Source organism: Rana temporaria, chromosome 13 (genome assembly GCF_905171775.1).
Source record: "Rana temporaria chromosome 13, aRanTem1.1, whole genome shotgun sequence".
Taxonomy (NCBI): Eukaryota; Metazoa; Chordata; class Amphibia; order Anura; family Ranidae; genus Rana; species Rana temporaria.
Window position 1 is genome coordinate 40,162,671 of NC_053501.1, and position 16,726 is coordinate 40,179,396.

The following is a 16,726-nucleotide window of genomic DNA, read 5'->3' on the forward strand; positions in this document are numbered from 1 at the left end:
ACACTACAATCTCCACCTTGTTCAGAGAATGCCTGCTATCCATTGAAAAGTTACAGGGCATTTTATGAATGGCAGCAGTGCTGAGCAAGTGACCCCCTGTGATCAGTGTGCGGTGGGGCAGCTGCTTGTGTTGAACATGAGAAAGACCTGAAAGATTGCCGTCATCACTGTAGTAACCCTGAATACTACAATGATTTCCAGCTTCCTTAAAGGTCCATCAGGTATGATATGTGCATACTTACATTGTGCCAAGCTGCACCAAAATGTGCAATACAGACAATTCCTGGAGTTCAGCTTTATTGTACCGCCAAATCATCGTTGCCATTTCCTAAATTCCATCTGCATCCCAGAGTCAAGTGCGTGGCCACATAGGCACCCTGTTAAACATCTTTGCATATACTGTGGGTCCTAGAACTCTTTAAAGCAAAAAAGAACATTGTACATCACACACATCTTATAATAATGTATACTGCAGCCATTCAGCAAGTTGTGTAAACAGTGGTTTTATTGCCAGTTGCCACACAATTTATTCAGGTCCATACATACATATAAAAACAGCAATTGGAAATAAATTTGACATAATCAAAAATTAAGTTACATGTTGTCATCATCAGAGTCGTCTTCTTCTTCTAAAGATTCCTGTTATGGGAAAAACAAAATGGTCAGAGGTCTAAATAAAATATATAAATAAGATAATTGGGACTGGATTCAATCCATCCATTTACCTTTGCATATTTTTCAGCTTCTTCTCTGATGTCTTTCGGTACAACTTCATGTCTTCCATTGGTAACTGTTAAAAAGAAAATGTCATGTTTAAAAAAGGCACGGGTCCTTTTCAAGGCAGTAAACACAGGAACAGCAGTCCAGTCAAATGGGCTCACATGCCGGCGCAGAGCCACAGATGTGAGCCAGGCCTTAAAGGGGTTGTAAAAGTTTGTGTTTTTTTTCTAAATTGGTTCATTTAACCACTTAAGGACCGCCTCCTGCACATTTACGTTGGCAGAATGGCACGGCTGGGCACAAGCACGTACAGGTAAGTCCTCTTTAAGTGCCCAGCCGTGGGCGCGCACCTCCAGGAGGAGGAACGACATCACAGACATAGAAACCTGCCTTTTACAGCTAAAGTAGGTAAGATACAGGGAAACTGACATTGGGGTTGTGAATTATTTACATGTACAATGCATCTGTTTTGGGGAGGAAAAGCTGGAGTTCTGCTTTAACCTTTCTGGCAATATGTGATCACCTATCAAGAGCAAAATAAGTCTGTGCTGTGATCACCCAACTACACAGCCATGACATGAATGGTCAAGCTTCACCCTATCAGGATGCGTTTACTAAAAAACTTAAAATATATCACGATGCTGAAGTCAAATATCTTCATCAGCTTTATAACAAATATGTCCTTACCTTTTCCAACCCAGCTCAGTTCCAGTTCAAATGCTTTATCTTTTACTTCATCATGGACGATGTAGATTCTGAAAAAAAAAAATAAAAAAAATAAAAAGTTTGTCTACAGACTAGCTACATCAGATTTGTATTTATTTTTAATAAAACCAGACCTTACTATTAATGTTAAACAAATAAAGTTCTATTTAAAGTAAATCTAACCAGCAGAGCAATACATTTTATTCTACTCCTCTAACAGGCACTGATGGTAAGAGATTGTACTCTGAGCTGTACATTGTATGGTTATATAACAGCCCATTCTGACATCACAACTTATTCCTTTTTATAGCCTGAACACTGTAATAGAACTGTAGTAGATGTAAACCCAACTTCTAAAACCCCCAACATTGACATCTTGATGTACTGTCAAAAGTTAAACTTAAACCTTTTTTGTATCAAAGCCTTTCAGAAGATAAGGGGCACATGGCTGGCCAGCCCCCCTAACCCTTACATCAGGCAGACCACATGTTGGATAATGAGCCCTATTGATGCACTGGACCCATGTCATGTACACCCTCCTGGTGACTTTATATTAGTGCAGGTGTATTACCTAGTATTGCTATTCTCATGCTAAATAACTACAGGAGACACACGACATGAACACTGTTAAATGTATGTTCCAATGCATGCATGTAATTCTCAGATGCAGTGAATAACCAAAGTGTTTTTTTTTCCTTTTAATTCAATAAAATATCTTAAAAAAAAAAAAAAAAAACACTTTCTGTATCTGCAGCTTTCATTAAATTAATATCTGGTGATCATGCGCCACAAAGGTCCTTCAGACACCTCTTATAAAAAGGTGACAAAGCTTTCCCCCCGTCTTCTTATTTTGCTCCTGGTTAGTCACCAAGGATGAAAAAGCTTGCTTCCGTGATTTTTATAAAATGTATTTTAATAAAATTCTTTTGAAGTATAAATCTCTCTAAAGATAGCTTTCTATTTAAGATGCATAAATAAGTTAGTTTATTCAGCATGAATGGAGCTTGGTTATGTAGGATGAGGCTGTATATTCTGCAATATTTACATTTTTGGTAAACCCATTCAACAAACCAAAGCTCTGCAAGCTGCGATAACATGCACTGAATTGATGCATTCACACAATTTCACAGTCACCATGAGATAAAACAAAGTTCAGGAATATGCCTTTATCCCATTGTTTTGCAAATCTATGTACACTATAAACTGTACGATTGTTTGAAGAGAAATGCATCTGTACCAGGCTCTACGTGTGAGGAGGAACGGCAAGCAGTAAAAATTTAAGTTTAAACCTTCCTAAGCAGCTTATAACCCTTGTGATCTTTCTGCACAGTGCTTTATTTCTCCCTGAGAAACAAAATGGCAGCAGGCCGTAAGAGACCCAGTTTGGGAACATTTTAATGAAGTCCTCTACCTATGGGTTAAAGCAGGTGTGTGTTCAAATGCAAACAATGCAACAACGATGCAAGGCCTGGTGGCCCAAATGAAACATGAGAAGACGTGCTGTGATGGAAAAGGACCGTGTTTATGTGAACCCAGCTGATATATTCAGTTTAAAGGGGTTGTAAACCCTCATGTTTTTTCACTTTAATGCATCCTATTTATATAGCCGGTTGCTAAGAAGGGGGCAGAGAAGCCGGCCGCGGCGTCCTTAATAACAGATAAGTCATCAGCTGTCCGCAGGGGTTCCCCGCTGACAGCTGAATGTAGAAAAAAAAAATTCCAGAAAAAAACGGCAGTTCTAGTATGGATTCGGAGGGGATCCCACCTACATAAATAAAAAGAGGGCGTGGGGTCCCGGCAGGTAAGGAAAGGGAGGGGACAAGCGAGTGAACCCCCCCCTGCAAGTACTCAACATGGGGAGTGGGTGCCCTCCACCCCAAAGCACCTTGCCCCCGAGGGTTGTCAGGGTCTGCAGGTTGGGGTGGGGGGGCTTATCAGAACCTGGGGGCCCCCCAGATCCTAGGCCCCCCCTATATGAATGGGTAATTGGGTACATACTACCCCTACCCATTCACCAAATAGGCAGTAAAATGTAAAACTGATCTCAGCGCATATAAAGACGGATGTAAAATTAGACATCCGTACAATTAAATTTTTTATTTTTACAAAAAACAAAATGACCGGGTGAAACCAGCTTAAAGCAAATAGAATAGGTAATATGTTATTGTTTTAATGAAACAAAAGAATTGGGAGTAGTTAAATTATGTGCGATTAACCTAAAATCAGTTTGGATATCGTTTTACTAACCTGACAGCGTATTATTCCAAATAGGAAACCTTCATTTTGTTTGCAAATATTAAAGATTCTAAACTACCAGCAAGAATGAGTCCTTACATTTAAAGAGCACCTGTCATTTCAGATTAATCATGGCAGTGCCCGTTAGCAGGCATCCACATCTCTCACATTGTTGTGTCACTGCCACATCACATCCACACTGATGATAGGTCCTCTTTATTGAGATCTGGGGTCAAAAATACCCCAGATCTCTCATTTACACTTAAAATCCTGCCCAAGGACCTGAAGTGACCTTGAAGGGTGCTTCGGTCCTCCAAGGGTATATATAGAACTGTGTGGGGGTGGGCTATCTTGCCCTCACTTGACTTCCTGCCTAGCCATTGGCCGCACCGGATCAATTCCGGTGTTACCAACAGCTCTGGTAAACTTGGAATTGACTGGGAAGTGGCGGTAGGGCGCGGGTGAATGCACTCTGCTGGGATCCACTCACTCATCGAAAAGCCGGCCACTGAACGAAAGAAAAAAAAAAAAGGAAGAAGGATTCCGGGGTTATGGCAGCTAGCTGCTGCCATAGCAGCATCTTCCGTCAAAGTGATGACGTACATTTACAGTTAGTTAGCAAAAAAAAAACACAAGAAAAAAAAATTATATATATATATATATATATATATATATATATATATATATATAAACTATGGCTTAATATTTTAGTTTACAACTTTGATGTCCCCAGTGCGTCTATACTCACATTTTTGCAACTTCTTTCACCACTTCCCGACATGTCATGTCCTTCATCTGTCAAACACAAAACAGGAGGAAGCGCGATTAGTGTATATAGTACATGCAATGGAACAGATGTTACATGTCAATAAACACCCCCATGACTAAGCTCCTGGGGGTGGAGTGAAGCGCATTGGGGCTTGGCTGGAGTCCAGGCTGAGGTTGCCACTCCCAGGGACTACATGGATACTTTCCTTTTGTACATGTCAGCAAGTACATCAGGGTACCCAATTTCACTATTCTACACTGGAAAGGATGGAACGGACATTCAAACACTTGAAAAATGTCATGTGTCCCACTTTATTGCCTGGCTGGGGGACATCCACGATCATCTCTTTTCTCCTCAGCCATACTATCTCTGGTCATCCCCTAAAGCCTTGTACAGAGTGGCCTGAAATCAGTCTGTTTGGCAGGAATCGGCTGACTTTTGGCCCTTGTACACAGGTGTCTGTTCTACAGAAGCCAGTCTCGCGACCAGCTTCTGTCACATGGACATGCTGGAAGACCAGCAGCCAATGGCTTCCAGCACTGATCAGTGTATTTTGGCGAAGGTGGCAGTCCCAGTTACAATACAATTGCGCACCAGGAAGATCACAGCACTAACATTGCTTGTGTTAGTACGGCGATTTCTCAGTTTTTATATTTTCTTAAAGCCCACTGGGTTGAACGAAAACACATTTCTAGTGTGTACCCAAAGCTTTATGTCCATACAGTGATATGGCTGAACTCGCAGGAAAAATAAAAAATAAAAGCGCAGGGACTCTTCCCTGGAACTTGGAGCTGTCATCAAGCGTGTGGTTGCTTGGACAACCCTTTAGCCTGCGGTCGGGAAGAGCTTCGACCATTCTACTCTTTTAAGGAATTCAGAGTTCAGTTAAGAAGAAGATAACTTGTTTGACAGCTCCAATATATCATGATCTAATATTTTTCCTATATTACTTTTTTTTTTTTTATTGCTCCTTTCTGACCGTATACAACAAATGTCACACTCACCTGAAGCTTCTCAATCTCTGTCTTGGCTGCTTGTTTGGCTTTACCAACAGAACATCCCCAGTAACCCTGCAGCATACAAAGTAGTACACAATTATTTTACGATTGTTTCCAGTATAGAGACGCAGAATGATGTGCAAGGATCGAGAATAAAAAGAAAAAGCAGACTTTGTGGGCACATCATGAAGCAGTGATTACGGTATATACATTTTTTATCTTTATTACAAAAATGCAACATTTTAACCACTTAAGACCCGGACCAATATGCAGGTAAAGGACCAGGCCTCCTTTTGCGATTCGGCACTGCGTCGCTTTAACTGACAATTGCGCGGTCGTGTGACATGGCTCCCAAACAAAATTGGCGTCCTTTTTTTTCCCACAAATAGCTTTCTTTTGGTGGTATTTGATCACCTCTGCAGTTTTTATTTTGCGCTATAAACAAAAATAGAGCGACAATTTTGAAAATAAATAAATAAATAAAAAAAATAAAAAAGCGTTTATCAATTGGTTTGCGCAAAATTTATAGCGTTTACAAAACAGGGGACAGTTTTATTGCATTTCTATTAATATATATTTTTTTATACTACTAATGGCGGCGATCAGCGATTTTTTTCATGACTGCGACATTATGGCGGACACATCGGACAATTTTGACACATTTTTGGGACCATTGTCATTTTCACAGCAAAAAGTGCTATAAAAATGCATTGTTTACTGTGAAAATGACAATTGCAGTTTGGGAGTTAACCACTAGGGGGCGCTGAAGGGGTTAAGTGTGACCTCATATGTGTTTCTAACTGTAGGGGGGCGGGGCTGGACATGTGACGTCATTGATCGCCTTTCCCTATATCAGGGAACATACTATCAATGACAGTGCCACTGTGAAGAACGACGAAGGTGCGTTTACACACACCTCTCTCCGTTCTTCAGCTCTTGTGACCGATCGTGGGACTCCGGCGGCGATTGGGTCCGCAGCTGCCGTCACGGAGATTCGGACTGGGTTGCGGGCGCGTGACCCACGCCTGGGCACTTAAAGAGGACGTACAGGTAGGTGCTTGTGCCCAGCCGTGCCATTCTGCCAACGTATATCGGCGATAAGCGGTCCTTAAGTGAATAAACACCCTAATATTTAACATGGTAAACAGATACCCAATACAACAAGCATGAAGGTTGGATCCTTTTATATATGAATGAGAGATTGGTAGATGTAGGATAATTAGATCTGTATAGAGAAATATGATCCAACAAATCCTCCACGCTTGCTTGTCAATTGTCTAATTATTCTACACATGAAGGGACACTGAATGACAAACAATATATTCCTAGATATAGTTGGATTTGCAGCAGTAAAGTAACCTACACTGTTTAGTAACACTTACGTAGGATATACCTGAAGGGTCAACCATGTACAACTGAGATCCATCGTCTTCATTGTATGATCCCAACATGAAACTGTATAGGAAATAAAGAAAGCTGATGCAGTGAACGGGTTTCAAAGACTGATCTGTTACAGCTAGCTCTTGTGTACTAAATATGTTCTAAAGTAGAAATAGTTTTGGGCCGGCCTGTCTTCTCCTTCACTGTGTTGTTGGTTATCGAGACCACCATTCATACTCTAGAACCAAAAGAGGTGGAATGCAGGACAACTATCAACTTTGAAGGAAAAAAAAAAAAAAAAAAGTCTACGAATACAAAAGCTTTAAGAAGCAATGGTTATCGGCTGTTGAGGTGTAAGGTACGTAAAATGCAGTCTCCAAACATAACAAACGTCCCAGGCATAAGGTGTCGTTATGTGAAGACAAAACTGTCAAACTGTGAATGTAACTGGTTTAGTTAGAAACTGGAAATGTACTGAAGGCAGTGAGGCTGTCATTTCCCAAAACATACAGAGTTATGGGAAATTATTATCGACATTGACACACAGACACCTACACCGGTTGAACTAACGTCTTTATTCAACCTTACAGACTATGAAACTACATTACATAAGGTTAGTAGAGATCACTTAAAGTGGATGTAAACCCACTCTCATCCTTTCTAAACTACTGCCATAGAGTCAAATGTCTCCCCTCTGTCTGTTATAAGAACTGAAAAACTGCACATTCTGTGGGTGGGTCTGTTGTCTGGAGCTCTGTGGGTGGAGTTGTGATGTCAGTAGACTCCCCACCCTCCTCTAAACTCCCCTTGTCAACATGCATTTTTTCCTATGTATTCCTTACACTAAATTCTGCTATGATCACTAACATCCAGTCAAAATCCAGAAAAGAAACCACATGACTTCAGAAAAGGAGTGGGAGTTAAAAAAATAATGCCTGTCTCCAGGCTAGTGCATGAGCTATGTAAATAACCTGTCACACAGCAAGGGGGCGGAATGGACTAAGGTTTTTCTCTGCAAGTCCGTTTTATTTCACTGAACAATAAAAGAGGGTTGCTCAGAGCTGGATAAACTCTGTGTTGCAAGACTGGGCACAGATAAGAAATCTTATACTCTACATTGTGACATCAAAAATAATAATAAAATTATATATATATATATCTCGAGTTTACATCCACTTTAAAGATGAATCCCAGACAGGGTATATATTTACATAGTTACATTGGTCTACCTCAGACCAACGTAACTATGTACAATATATACTATATCTGGCCGATCTCCATCGAAGCTGGAAATCACTGCTACTCCAGTGATCTCCACTTGCTACCTGGACCCATGGTGAGTGGCCCACTTGATGCACTGTGAATACAGAAGGTTGGCTGCCCATGCTGAGTATGTAAAAATGAAACGGCATCCCCAAAGTAGACCAGCAAGAGACAATTGGAAAGATGGCAGATATGTGAATTAAAAAGTTTTCCGATTGCACATCCTTTTTGTGATATACTTTCAGGACCTGTAACTGACAACTTTGGAAGTGCCTGACACTACCCAAGAGCATTAAAACCCAGTACAAGGAAGATTTATACGCTTCAGGCTGGACTACAGAAAGAATAGAGGAAAATGGGATTTAAACTTTCCAAAGAAGCCTTGCTAATCTAAAGTGGAGTTTTATGCCTTATATATAAGTGGTGAACGAAATTTCCATCACATACCTGCAGCCAAAAGGTCTGACAGCACTGTACAGTGTATATGCATGTACATACATGGCCACTCTGTCTGCGAGATGCTGCAAAGGGGTGTAAAAAATAAAATAGTGTATCCAAGGTCACAAAAAAACACACAACAAAAAGTGATTTGCTACAAATGCAAGCATACCTTTAATGGAATATCATAACCGTAGTTGGATCTGAAGTTGGAGGCCTCCTCTCTAGCAATGTCTGCCAAGGAACGTGCATCAGCCAGGAGTCCAGCTACAGCCTGCAATCCGCATATAATCATTACATAATGGATCCTTTCAAATCACATAAGGTTTGAGTAGCTCTACAGTACAGTTTACTAAAATGATAAAACTTCCCCATACAGATGAATATAGACTAGACCAGAGTGGAGATGACCATTCGCTGCCACAGCCATTTTGGCAATTTTGTATTAAAATTGTGTTAAAATGCATATTTTAGACCTGAAGATTAGTTAACACCCTAAATATCATTTTCTTAAAGCAGGGACCCTGGAGAATAAAACAGTGGTAGCTACATATTTTTATGACACAATTGTAGTAGAAACGCTTATTAACCCATATTATCACTAAAAATACAAAGTTAAAGAGGAAGTAAACCCTGATGGGTTTTACTTCCTCTTTTCTCCCTTGCAAAGTAAAAGCATAACAGGCTAGTATGCGATGCATACTAGCCTGTTATGTAGCACTTGCCTGCAAAAGAAGCCAGCGATGTCCCCGCTGGTGGAAGCATCCATTCCCCCCCCCACCCCTCTTTCTTGCGGGGGCCACAGACTCCGGCTCTGTGACTGTCCGGAGCCACATGACGACATTTGCGTGCATGCGCGCGGGAGCCGCCTGTCACAGCACACACGGGGGAAGAAACCATTTATTCACTGCGTATACACAGATTACTTTATCTGCGCACTACAAGGTAGAAGATATTTTCAGTACATATAGGCAAGCTTACCTATATGTACAACATTTCTCGGGGGGGGGGGGGGGGGGGGGGGGGGGTGTTTACAACCACTTTAATGCACACAAATATATTACCCATTTTTGATAAAATAGATAAAAAGATGGCATCTACCCAACACGTCAAGCCTTAAAACTGTGCATAAGGGCGACAAGCTTAACAGCCAAAATGGTCTATTGGAAATGCTTTAAACAAGATATATACATGATATTGCAAGTTTAGAGTTAACTATGAATAATGGCTCTAGAACCTATTGCTCTCACTCCAACATGCATGGCAAATTATAACGTGTAGTGTAATGGTCATTTTCATGCAAAGGTGCTCAAGTTTAATTTTGCATGTACCTAGGGGTGGGGGGGTTACTTAATTTTGTGATAGCACATTTACAGTGACAAGTTCTCTTTAATAAGATGTCAGGGGTCTATTGGACCGTTGATGTCTCCCCTGCACAATACTGAAGCCAACAGAGAACAGATCAAGCTCCTTAGCCATTTCCCTTTCCAAAGCTGCCAGGGATGACAGCTCTGAACCTGGAAGTGATGTAATAAATGTCTCCTCCTGGTTTATACACTGAAGGGAGCTCCCTCCACTCTAACCTGTGACACCTACCATGCCGCTCCCAGGCTCAAGTTTGGGAAGCTGTGGAAGCCGACACATCCTGACCCATAAAAATGTTTGCTTGCACACAATTGGATGATTGAAGTCATCACAGCTTCACCTCATTCATTAGTTATATGAGGTGAAAATGCATTTATAATTTAGGTCAGTGAATAAGGTGAGTGGACATTATTTTGCAAAGTGAATTTTCACTTAGCTTCTTTTAACAATGTATGTGAAAAATCAATATGCAAACTGAGCACAGTACACCTTTCAGCTTGCTGGTGCTGCACGTTCCAAAGAAAGTGTGGTTTTGAATAAAACAAACTTTCACTATATTCCTGCAGATTATAGAAGTCCTACTACCAGTGCCTGCTTTGAATGTTCACACACCCCCGCCTGATAGTAGAAATTAATTCAGGTCTGCTGTCAGATTTTACTGTTGAGGGTGCACTACCCTTCTACATCAAGCTATAGAGAAGATAGTCACCGCTCCAATAAGGTATGGGGATGAATCCGTATCCTCTCAGAGAAACCCAGGTGCCGGCAATGCACAAAGCAATTGTAGAAAGAAATGTTTGGACAGCCGCACTCTGGAAAAACCTTCTCGGTTGCCTTTTATTGATAAAAGTTTTCAAACACCACACATCACAGCAAAGACAGGGGCATACAGCTGACGTTTAGCACTACAATCAGTGCTTACTCATAGCTCAGTGGTGTTTGAAAACTTTTATCAATAAAAGGCAACCGAGAAGGTTTTTCCAGAGTGCGGCTGTCCAAACATTTCTTTCTACAATTACATCAAGCTATACATTTTAAGAGAACCTCTACTCCAATGCTATGCAAAAGTCAGATCTTCCATTCCTTTCATTAGCAAGTAAACCAAGATGAATTCCCTCACTTTGAGGTTGGTTTACTAAAAGCAAATAGACTGTGTACTTTGCAAAGTGCACTGGCACTCACCAAGAGCCGTTGCTCCAGAGCTTAGTAAGAGCAGAAGCTCTGCCGACTTCCATCATCCAATCATGTCTAAGCAAAATGCTGTTTTTTTCCCCCCCTTGCACATGACTGGGTATTTTTTTTTAAAGTGAAGCTTTCCTCATTTACCAATGACTGGAGCAACTGCACAGTATAATATCCTTTAATAAATCAACCCCTTTGGTTAAAATGATAGAACACAAATTGGAAAACTGCAACTAGATTTTCAGCTTTTTACAAGACCTTCACTTTAAGGACTATTGCCAGTTCCAATGTTCTTACCATTCCAACATGCCGATCCACATTAAAAATACGCTTATTAGAACCTTCTTCATAAAGCTTGGAAAGGACAAGCTTCTCTACTCCAAACACAACTCCGTCTTTGCATCGGATGCCAATGGCTGTGCTGCAAATAAAGCAAATTCAAAACAGTTCAAAGAGCCGAACACACAGGTAATTTTCTATAACTCTTAAAGTACAATTGCTGGTCAAAATAAAACAAACAGAACAACAGATTTTGTAAGTGCAGAGCAAGGAAAACAGCTCACGAATTGCCCCAGAAATCACACCGTCTGCTTGCTTTGCTTTCAGTTTTCCCACATATCTGCACAGAGTGGTAGACTTTGACATTCCTAGCCATGTCCTCATCAGCAAAGAGCCTTTAATTTTTGGCGATAAATTACCACCCATCTCCCTGGGTGCTTGAGATGGCATTTCTATTACATTGAGACAGATCAAGTGATTAAAGCTTGTACAACCTCCACTCAACAGCAAGTTTAAAGCAATGCTTGGAGTGGCATGTCTTAGTATCCAATGACAGGAGCAGGCCAGAAACTGCCTTTGCAGTGTATATACACCAATCAGCCATAACATAAAGACCACTGACAGCTAAAGTAAATGACATGGATTATCTTGTTACAATGGTACCTGAAAGTGAGAGGGATATTAGGCAGCAAGCAAACATGTTGTCCCTGAAGTAGATGCTTTAAAAGTAGGAAAAAAAATGGACATTGCTGTGTGGCTGCAAACTGACCCATGTGCACAGCCAAAAGCACCTACAGTCGGCATGTGAGCATCAGAACTGGACCAATAGAAGAAGGTGGCCTGGTCTGTTGAATCACATCATCAGGGTGCACTGTGGGTAAAAGGCAAGCCAATGGTGGCAGTGTGATGCTTTAGGCAATGTTCTGAGGTGTTAACTTAGCCTCCAAACTCTTCAGATCTCAAAGCAATCAAGCATCTGTGGGATGTCATGAAAAAAGGTTCAATCCATGGAGGCCCCACCTCACAACTTACAGGACTTAAAAGATCTGCTACTGACAGCTTGGTGCCAGATACCACGGCATACTCTCCGAGGTCTAGTGAAGTCTATTCCCCAATGGGTCAGGGCTGTTATGGCAGCAAAAAGGAGCCTACTCAATACTAGTTGAGTGGTCATAATGGTATGGGTGATTGGTGTAATTGGGCATAGGAAGTTCAACTTCACCTTATAGGAGGCACTTATAACTACCTTGGCATACGTTAATGTATTTTAATGTCTTTAAATGATTTCTGTGATACACCAAGCCTAATAAAAAAGTACTAGAATGATTGATAATCAGTATCAAAATTGGACATTTTGGGATGAGGACAGATAAAAAACGAATAGGACTTCTCTGAAATACAGACCGAGTCATCATTTTAAATGAGTAAATCACTTACCTACTATTTTCCACTGCTTTAGCTGCATACTCAACCTGAAACACTCTGCCATCCGGAGAAAACGTGGATGCTGAGAGATCATACTGGAGGAGAAAAAAGTTAACTATTAGAACGCTCCGACAATGGACCCTTCCACCCAAATCCTTCCACCAAAAGCAGAGATTTTGGTAAATTCTGAACAAATGCAACCTCTGCTCTGGTGTAATATACGTGTGGATCGCTGTGCATTAAAATAAATCATTTTATGAGAGCTGTGGGACTCAGACTGCAGCATTGGTGTCATTTGTCCACCACTTTCTCCTCTTGGTCATTTACACAATACCATGGCAAATAAACATTTTATTCCTGGTGACTAGAACAGTTAAATAAGTGTAGCCAAATCTTTTTTTACCATACTGCTCCTGTGGATTAAAAGAATGCAGAACAACCTGCACTCCGGTGTCCGCTGACGTCATAGAGCCTGTCCAGGCTGTGGAAAGATCCCAACCAAATGGTTGGAATCCACCAAGAAGCCTGGATCAACACCTGGCTCAGCTTCTCAGTGATCTGCCAAGAGCCTGAGCCAGACCCTCCCGGCCCATCATACATTCCAGCGCGTCAGTGAGCACTGGAGTGGAGAGCAGAATGTCGGTGAGGACTCTGCTCAGAGCAGAGGAGGAGAACCGAGTAATCAGCAGTGTTTGATCGCTTAGCTCTCACTCCAGAGCCAGGGGGGGACAGATGCAGCATTGGATCGATGTTGCATCCACCTAGGGGAGTATACATTTATTTAAAGCCATACTTCTCTTTTAAAAGAGAGTGAATCTCCCAATGAGGACACAGCAGCAATAAAAACCAGACCGCGTTCTATCTTGAGTTATACTTTAGGGGCCTGCGACAATGAACTGTCCTTTGACATCAGTTTGAGATGCCTCTGAGAATATTTTGAATGCATTGACAGGCACAGCTGGATGCGCAATGGACTGACTTCTAGCTGCTTTTGCTTTCCCATAGACATGTATAGGTAGAGAATGAGTTCTGAAGCAAGCAAAAGCCTCTTCCATCAAAATACCCAATTTCTGGGCTTGACTGGCAACCCCCTCCCCCTATTGAATATACAAAAACAGTCAACAAGATAAAGGCCCCTTTCACACGATCGGACCTTTCAGGTCCGCCTGTCAGTTTTGACGGCGGACCTGAACGGCCGCTCCATGAAGTCCTATGGAGCATCGGATGTCACCGCTGACATCCGACCCGCCAAAAATCGGACGGATGGCGATACGTCCCCATCCGTCCATGGCGGATCGGGTGCGATCTGATGAAAACAAACAGCAGTTTTCCTTCCATCACTTTCGGTAGATTCTGATCACTGCAGACCGGGAACATCCCACAAGAGCTGCAGTTGATCTGACTGCAGTCATCTAACCATTACAATCTGGTCCTTGTCAGAGTCACTCAAGTCATTACACAATCATTACACTTGCCCATTTGTTCTGCTTTTTACGCATCAACTTCAGAAACCACATTTGGCATGTCTTTTTTTTTTGGGGGGGGGGGGGGGTAACATCTTTTTAGTGGGACTTCCTGTCCCACTTACTCCTTCCCATCATTGCCCGCCTAGGTGACTCCTCTCGCCCTAGGCGGCCCCTCCCTGCCAGCAATCTTCTGGGACACAACTCAGGTCCCAGAAGATCGGCTGGCCAATACAAGAAGCAGCGCAACTCGCACATGCTCAGTGCGCGCCCGGCCGTGAAGCCATAAGCTGTCACGGGCCAGATGCCCACAGTTATGACAGCGCTGAGGAGAGGGGTGAGTCTCTGGGTGGCCGTATCGCTGGACCATGGGGCAGGTAAGTGTCGGTTTATTAACCTGCCAAGCGGTGTTCCCAAGCGTGACTTGGGGTGGTTTTCCCATGCTACTATCGTTAACCCCGAGTCACGCTCGGGGTAGCTGTGCAGAGCCTGCAGCGGCGCGCGGCTTACCTTGTCCCTGGATCCTGCGATGCATCTCCGCTGTGTGAGCGAGCGGCGTCCTCGCTCGATTGACAGTGCCTGTGTGCCGCCGATCTCCGTTCCTTGCGACGTTACGACGCACGGGGGCGGAGAACGGCGCCAAATTTAAAAAAGTAAATAAACACATTACATACAGTATACAGTAATCTTACAGATTACAGTACTGTATGTAAAAAATACACCGCCCCCCCCTTGTCCCTAGTGGTCTGCCCAGTGCCCTGCATGCACTTTTATATAATAAAAACTGTTCTTTCTGCCTGATTGTCCATAGCAACCAAAAGTGTCCCTTTATGTCAGACAGCAGGAGTCGGCCCCGCCCCCACGTCATTGAATTTGACTGACAGCAGCGGGAGCCAATGGCTGCTGGGGGGTGTCAGTAAAGAAGGCATAAAATCTATTATGGTAAAAAAACATGAGGGTTTACAACCCCTTTAATTGAACAAGCTTTAGTCAGAATCTGATTGGCTCCCATGCAGAGCTGCACCAGATTCTGAGTGCTTCGGTTTTAGTAAATGTCCCCCTGTGCTCGAAGATCAGCTCCATCCCTTCCTATGGGCTCTCCTCAGTCACAGGTCTCCCTGGCCCAGCCATACACACGCTATGGTGAGCCCGGTGAAGGGCTTTCGGTTTCAGTCAGCACACAGCTCCCCCTCCTCCTCTCTCAGGCCGGGTTCAGTTACACACAATGAGCCTCGTCATTCAGCCCTGATACAGCCGGAAAGACTCGCACTAAAGGCGGCAGGCCAGGACTCCCGGCTCGGCCTCCACACTCACCCCGGTCCCGATGGAACTCATAGCTAACAGCGTACACTCTACTCAAGCGGTGAGACGGCACTTTCACTCCTGACTTCCACCAGGCAATCGCCAACCAGTATCCCGCTATCTGATTGACCGGCATCAGGCCAATCAGTGATCTCCTTCCTGGGCACAGCAGGCCAATCAGTGATCTCCTTCCTGGGCACAGCAGGCCAATCAGCAAGCTCCTTCCTGGGCGCAGAAGGCCAATCAGCAAGCTCCTTCCTGGGCGCAGAAGGCCAATCAGCGAGCTCCTAGCAGGGACATTCGGCCAATCAGCGGCCTTTATCCTGGGCGCATGCGCCGCGAACAACAAACCCTGAAAGTGATTGAACTGAAACAGCAGAGTCATGAGGCCTCACATCAGCATCTCAGTGGATGGGGGAGATCACGTGCGCGTCTAGTACATTTCTATTGGACAAATGCTGAGAATTCTTGTTTCTGTAGCTGGATTTGTACATGGGATTGCTTTGTAACTTCCGGTACCTTTTACTACAGTAAAACAGACCTTCTCCCTCTCCTGCCACTCTCTGCCCTCTCATCCTTACCCATCCTCCATCAGGACAGCTAATTAAATTTTTTTTAATTACTTTTTTTTTTGGGGGGGGGGGGGGGGATTCCTGCAGCATGTGCTATGTGCTCACCTAGGGGAAAATAAAGTATTACTTCCCACTAGGGATGGGCTCAGGCGTGTTCTCAGCTCCACATGCCCGTGCCCGCGCCCGCCAGGAAGCTTACACTGCGCAGCACTAAGGATGAGCTCTGGCGTGTTCGCATAGAACACGTGCAGAGCCCGCCAGGAAGTGTGCACGGCACTGTGCTAATCACAGCCAGGGAGACATTGTCCCGATGCTCGGCTGCAGGGATCGTGAAATGTCTCCCTGGCTGTTATTAGCGCAGCGCCATGCACACTTCCTGGCGGGCTCTGCACGTGTTCTATGCGAACACGCCAGAGCTCATCCTTACACAGCACTAATCCCAGGTAGTGAGACATTTCCCTATCCGCGTCTGCACAGATCAGAAAATGTCTCGCACCCTGTGATTAGCGCTGCGCAGTGTAAGCTTCCTGGTGGGCGCGTGGAGCTGCGAACATACCTGAGCCCATCCTTGCTTCCCACATCACTCATCCCAGGAGGCTGCAGAGTGTTCTATTGTGCACGCAACGGCAC

The 16,726-nt window shown here is 43.4% G+C and overlaps 1 protein-coding gene across 1 annotated transcript; it reads right to left on the bottom strand.

Annotated features, from left to right (window-relative positions):
- Positions 1-487: 487 nt before the first annotated feature.
- PSMA3 (proteasome 20S subunit alpha 3) lies at positions 488-15,675 on the bottom strand. The gene is made up of 11 exons (XM_040333855.1): positions 15,537-15,675; positions 12,772-12,854; positions 11,353-11,476; positions 8,681-8,782; positions 8,518-8,591; positions 6,810-6,882; positions 5,434-5,499; positions 4,409-4,455; positions 1,408-1,475; positions 726-790; positions 488-639 (listed from the first exon to the last, which is right to left on the bottom strand). Exons 1-11 carry the CDS (start codon positions 15,555-15,557, stop codon positions 595-597), a joined length of 768 nt encoding a protein of 255 aa, XP_040189789.1. The 5' UTR covers positions 15,558-15,675; the 3' UTR covers positions 488-594.
- Between the last annotated feature and the right edge of the window lie 1,051 nt (positions 15,676-16,726).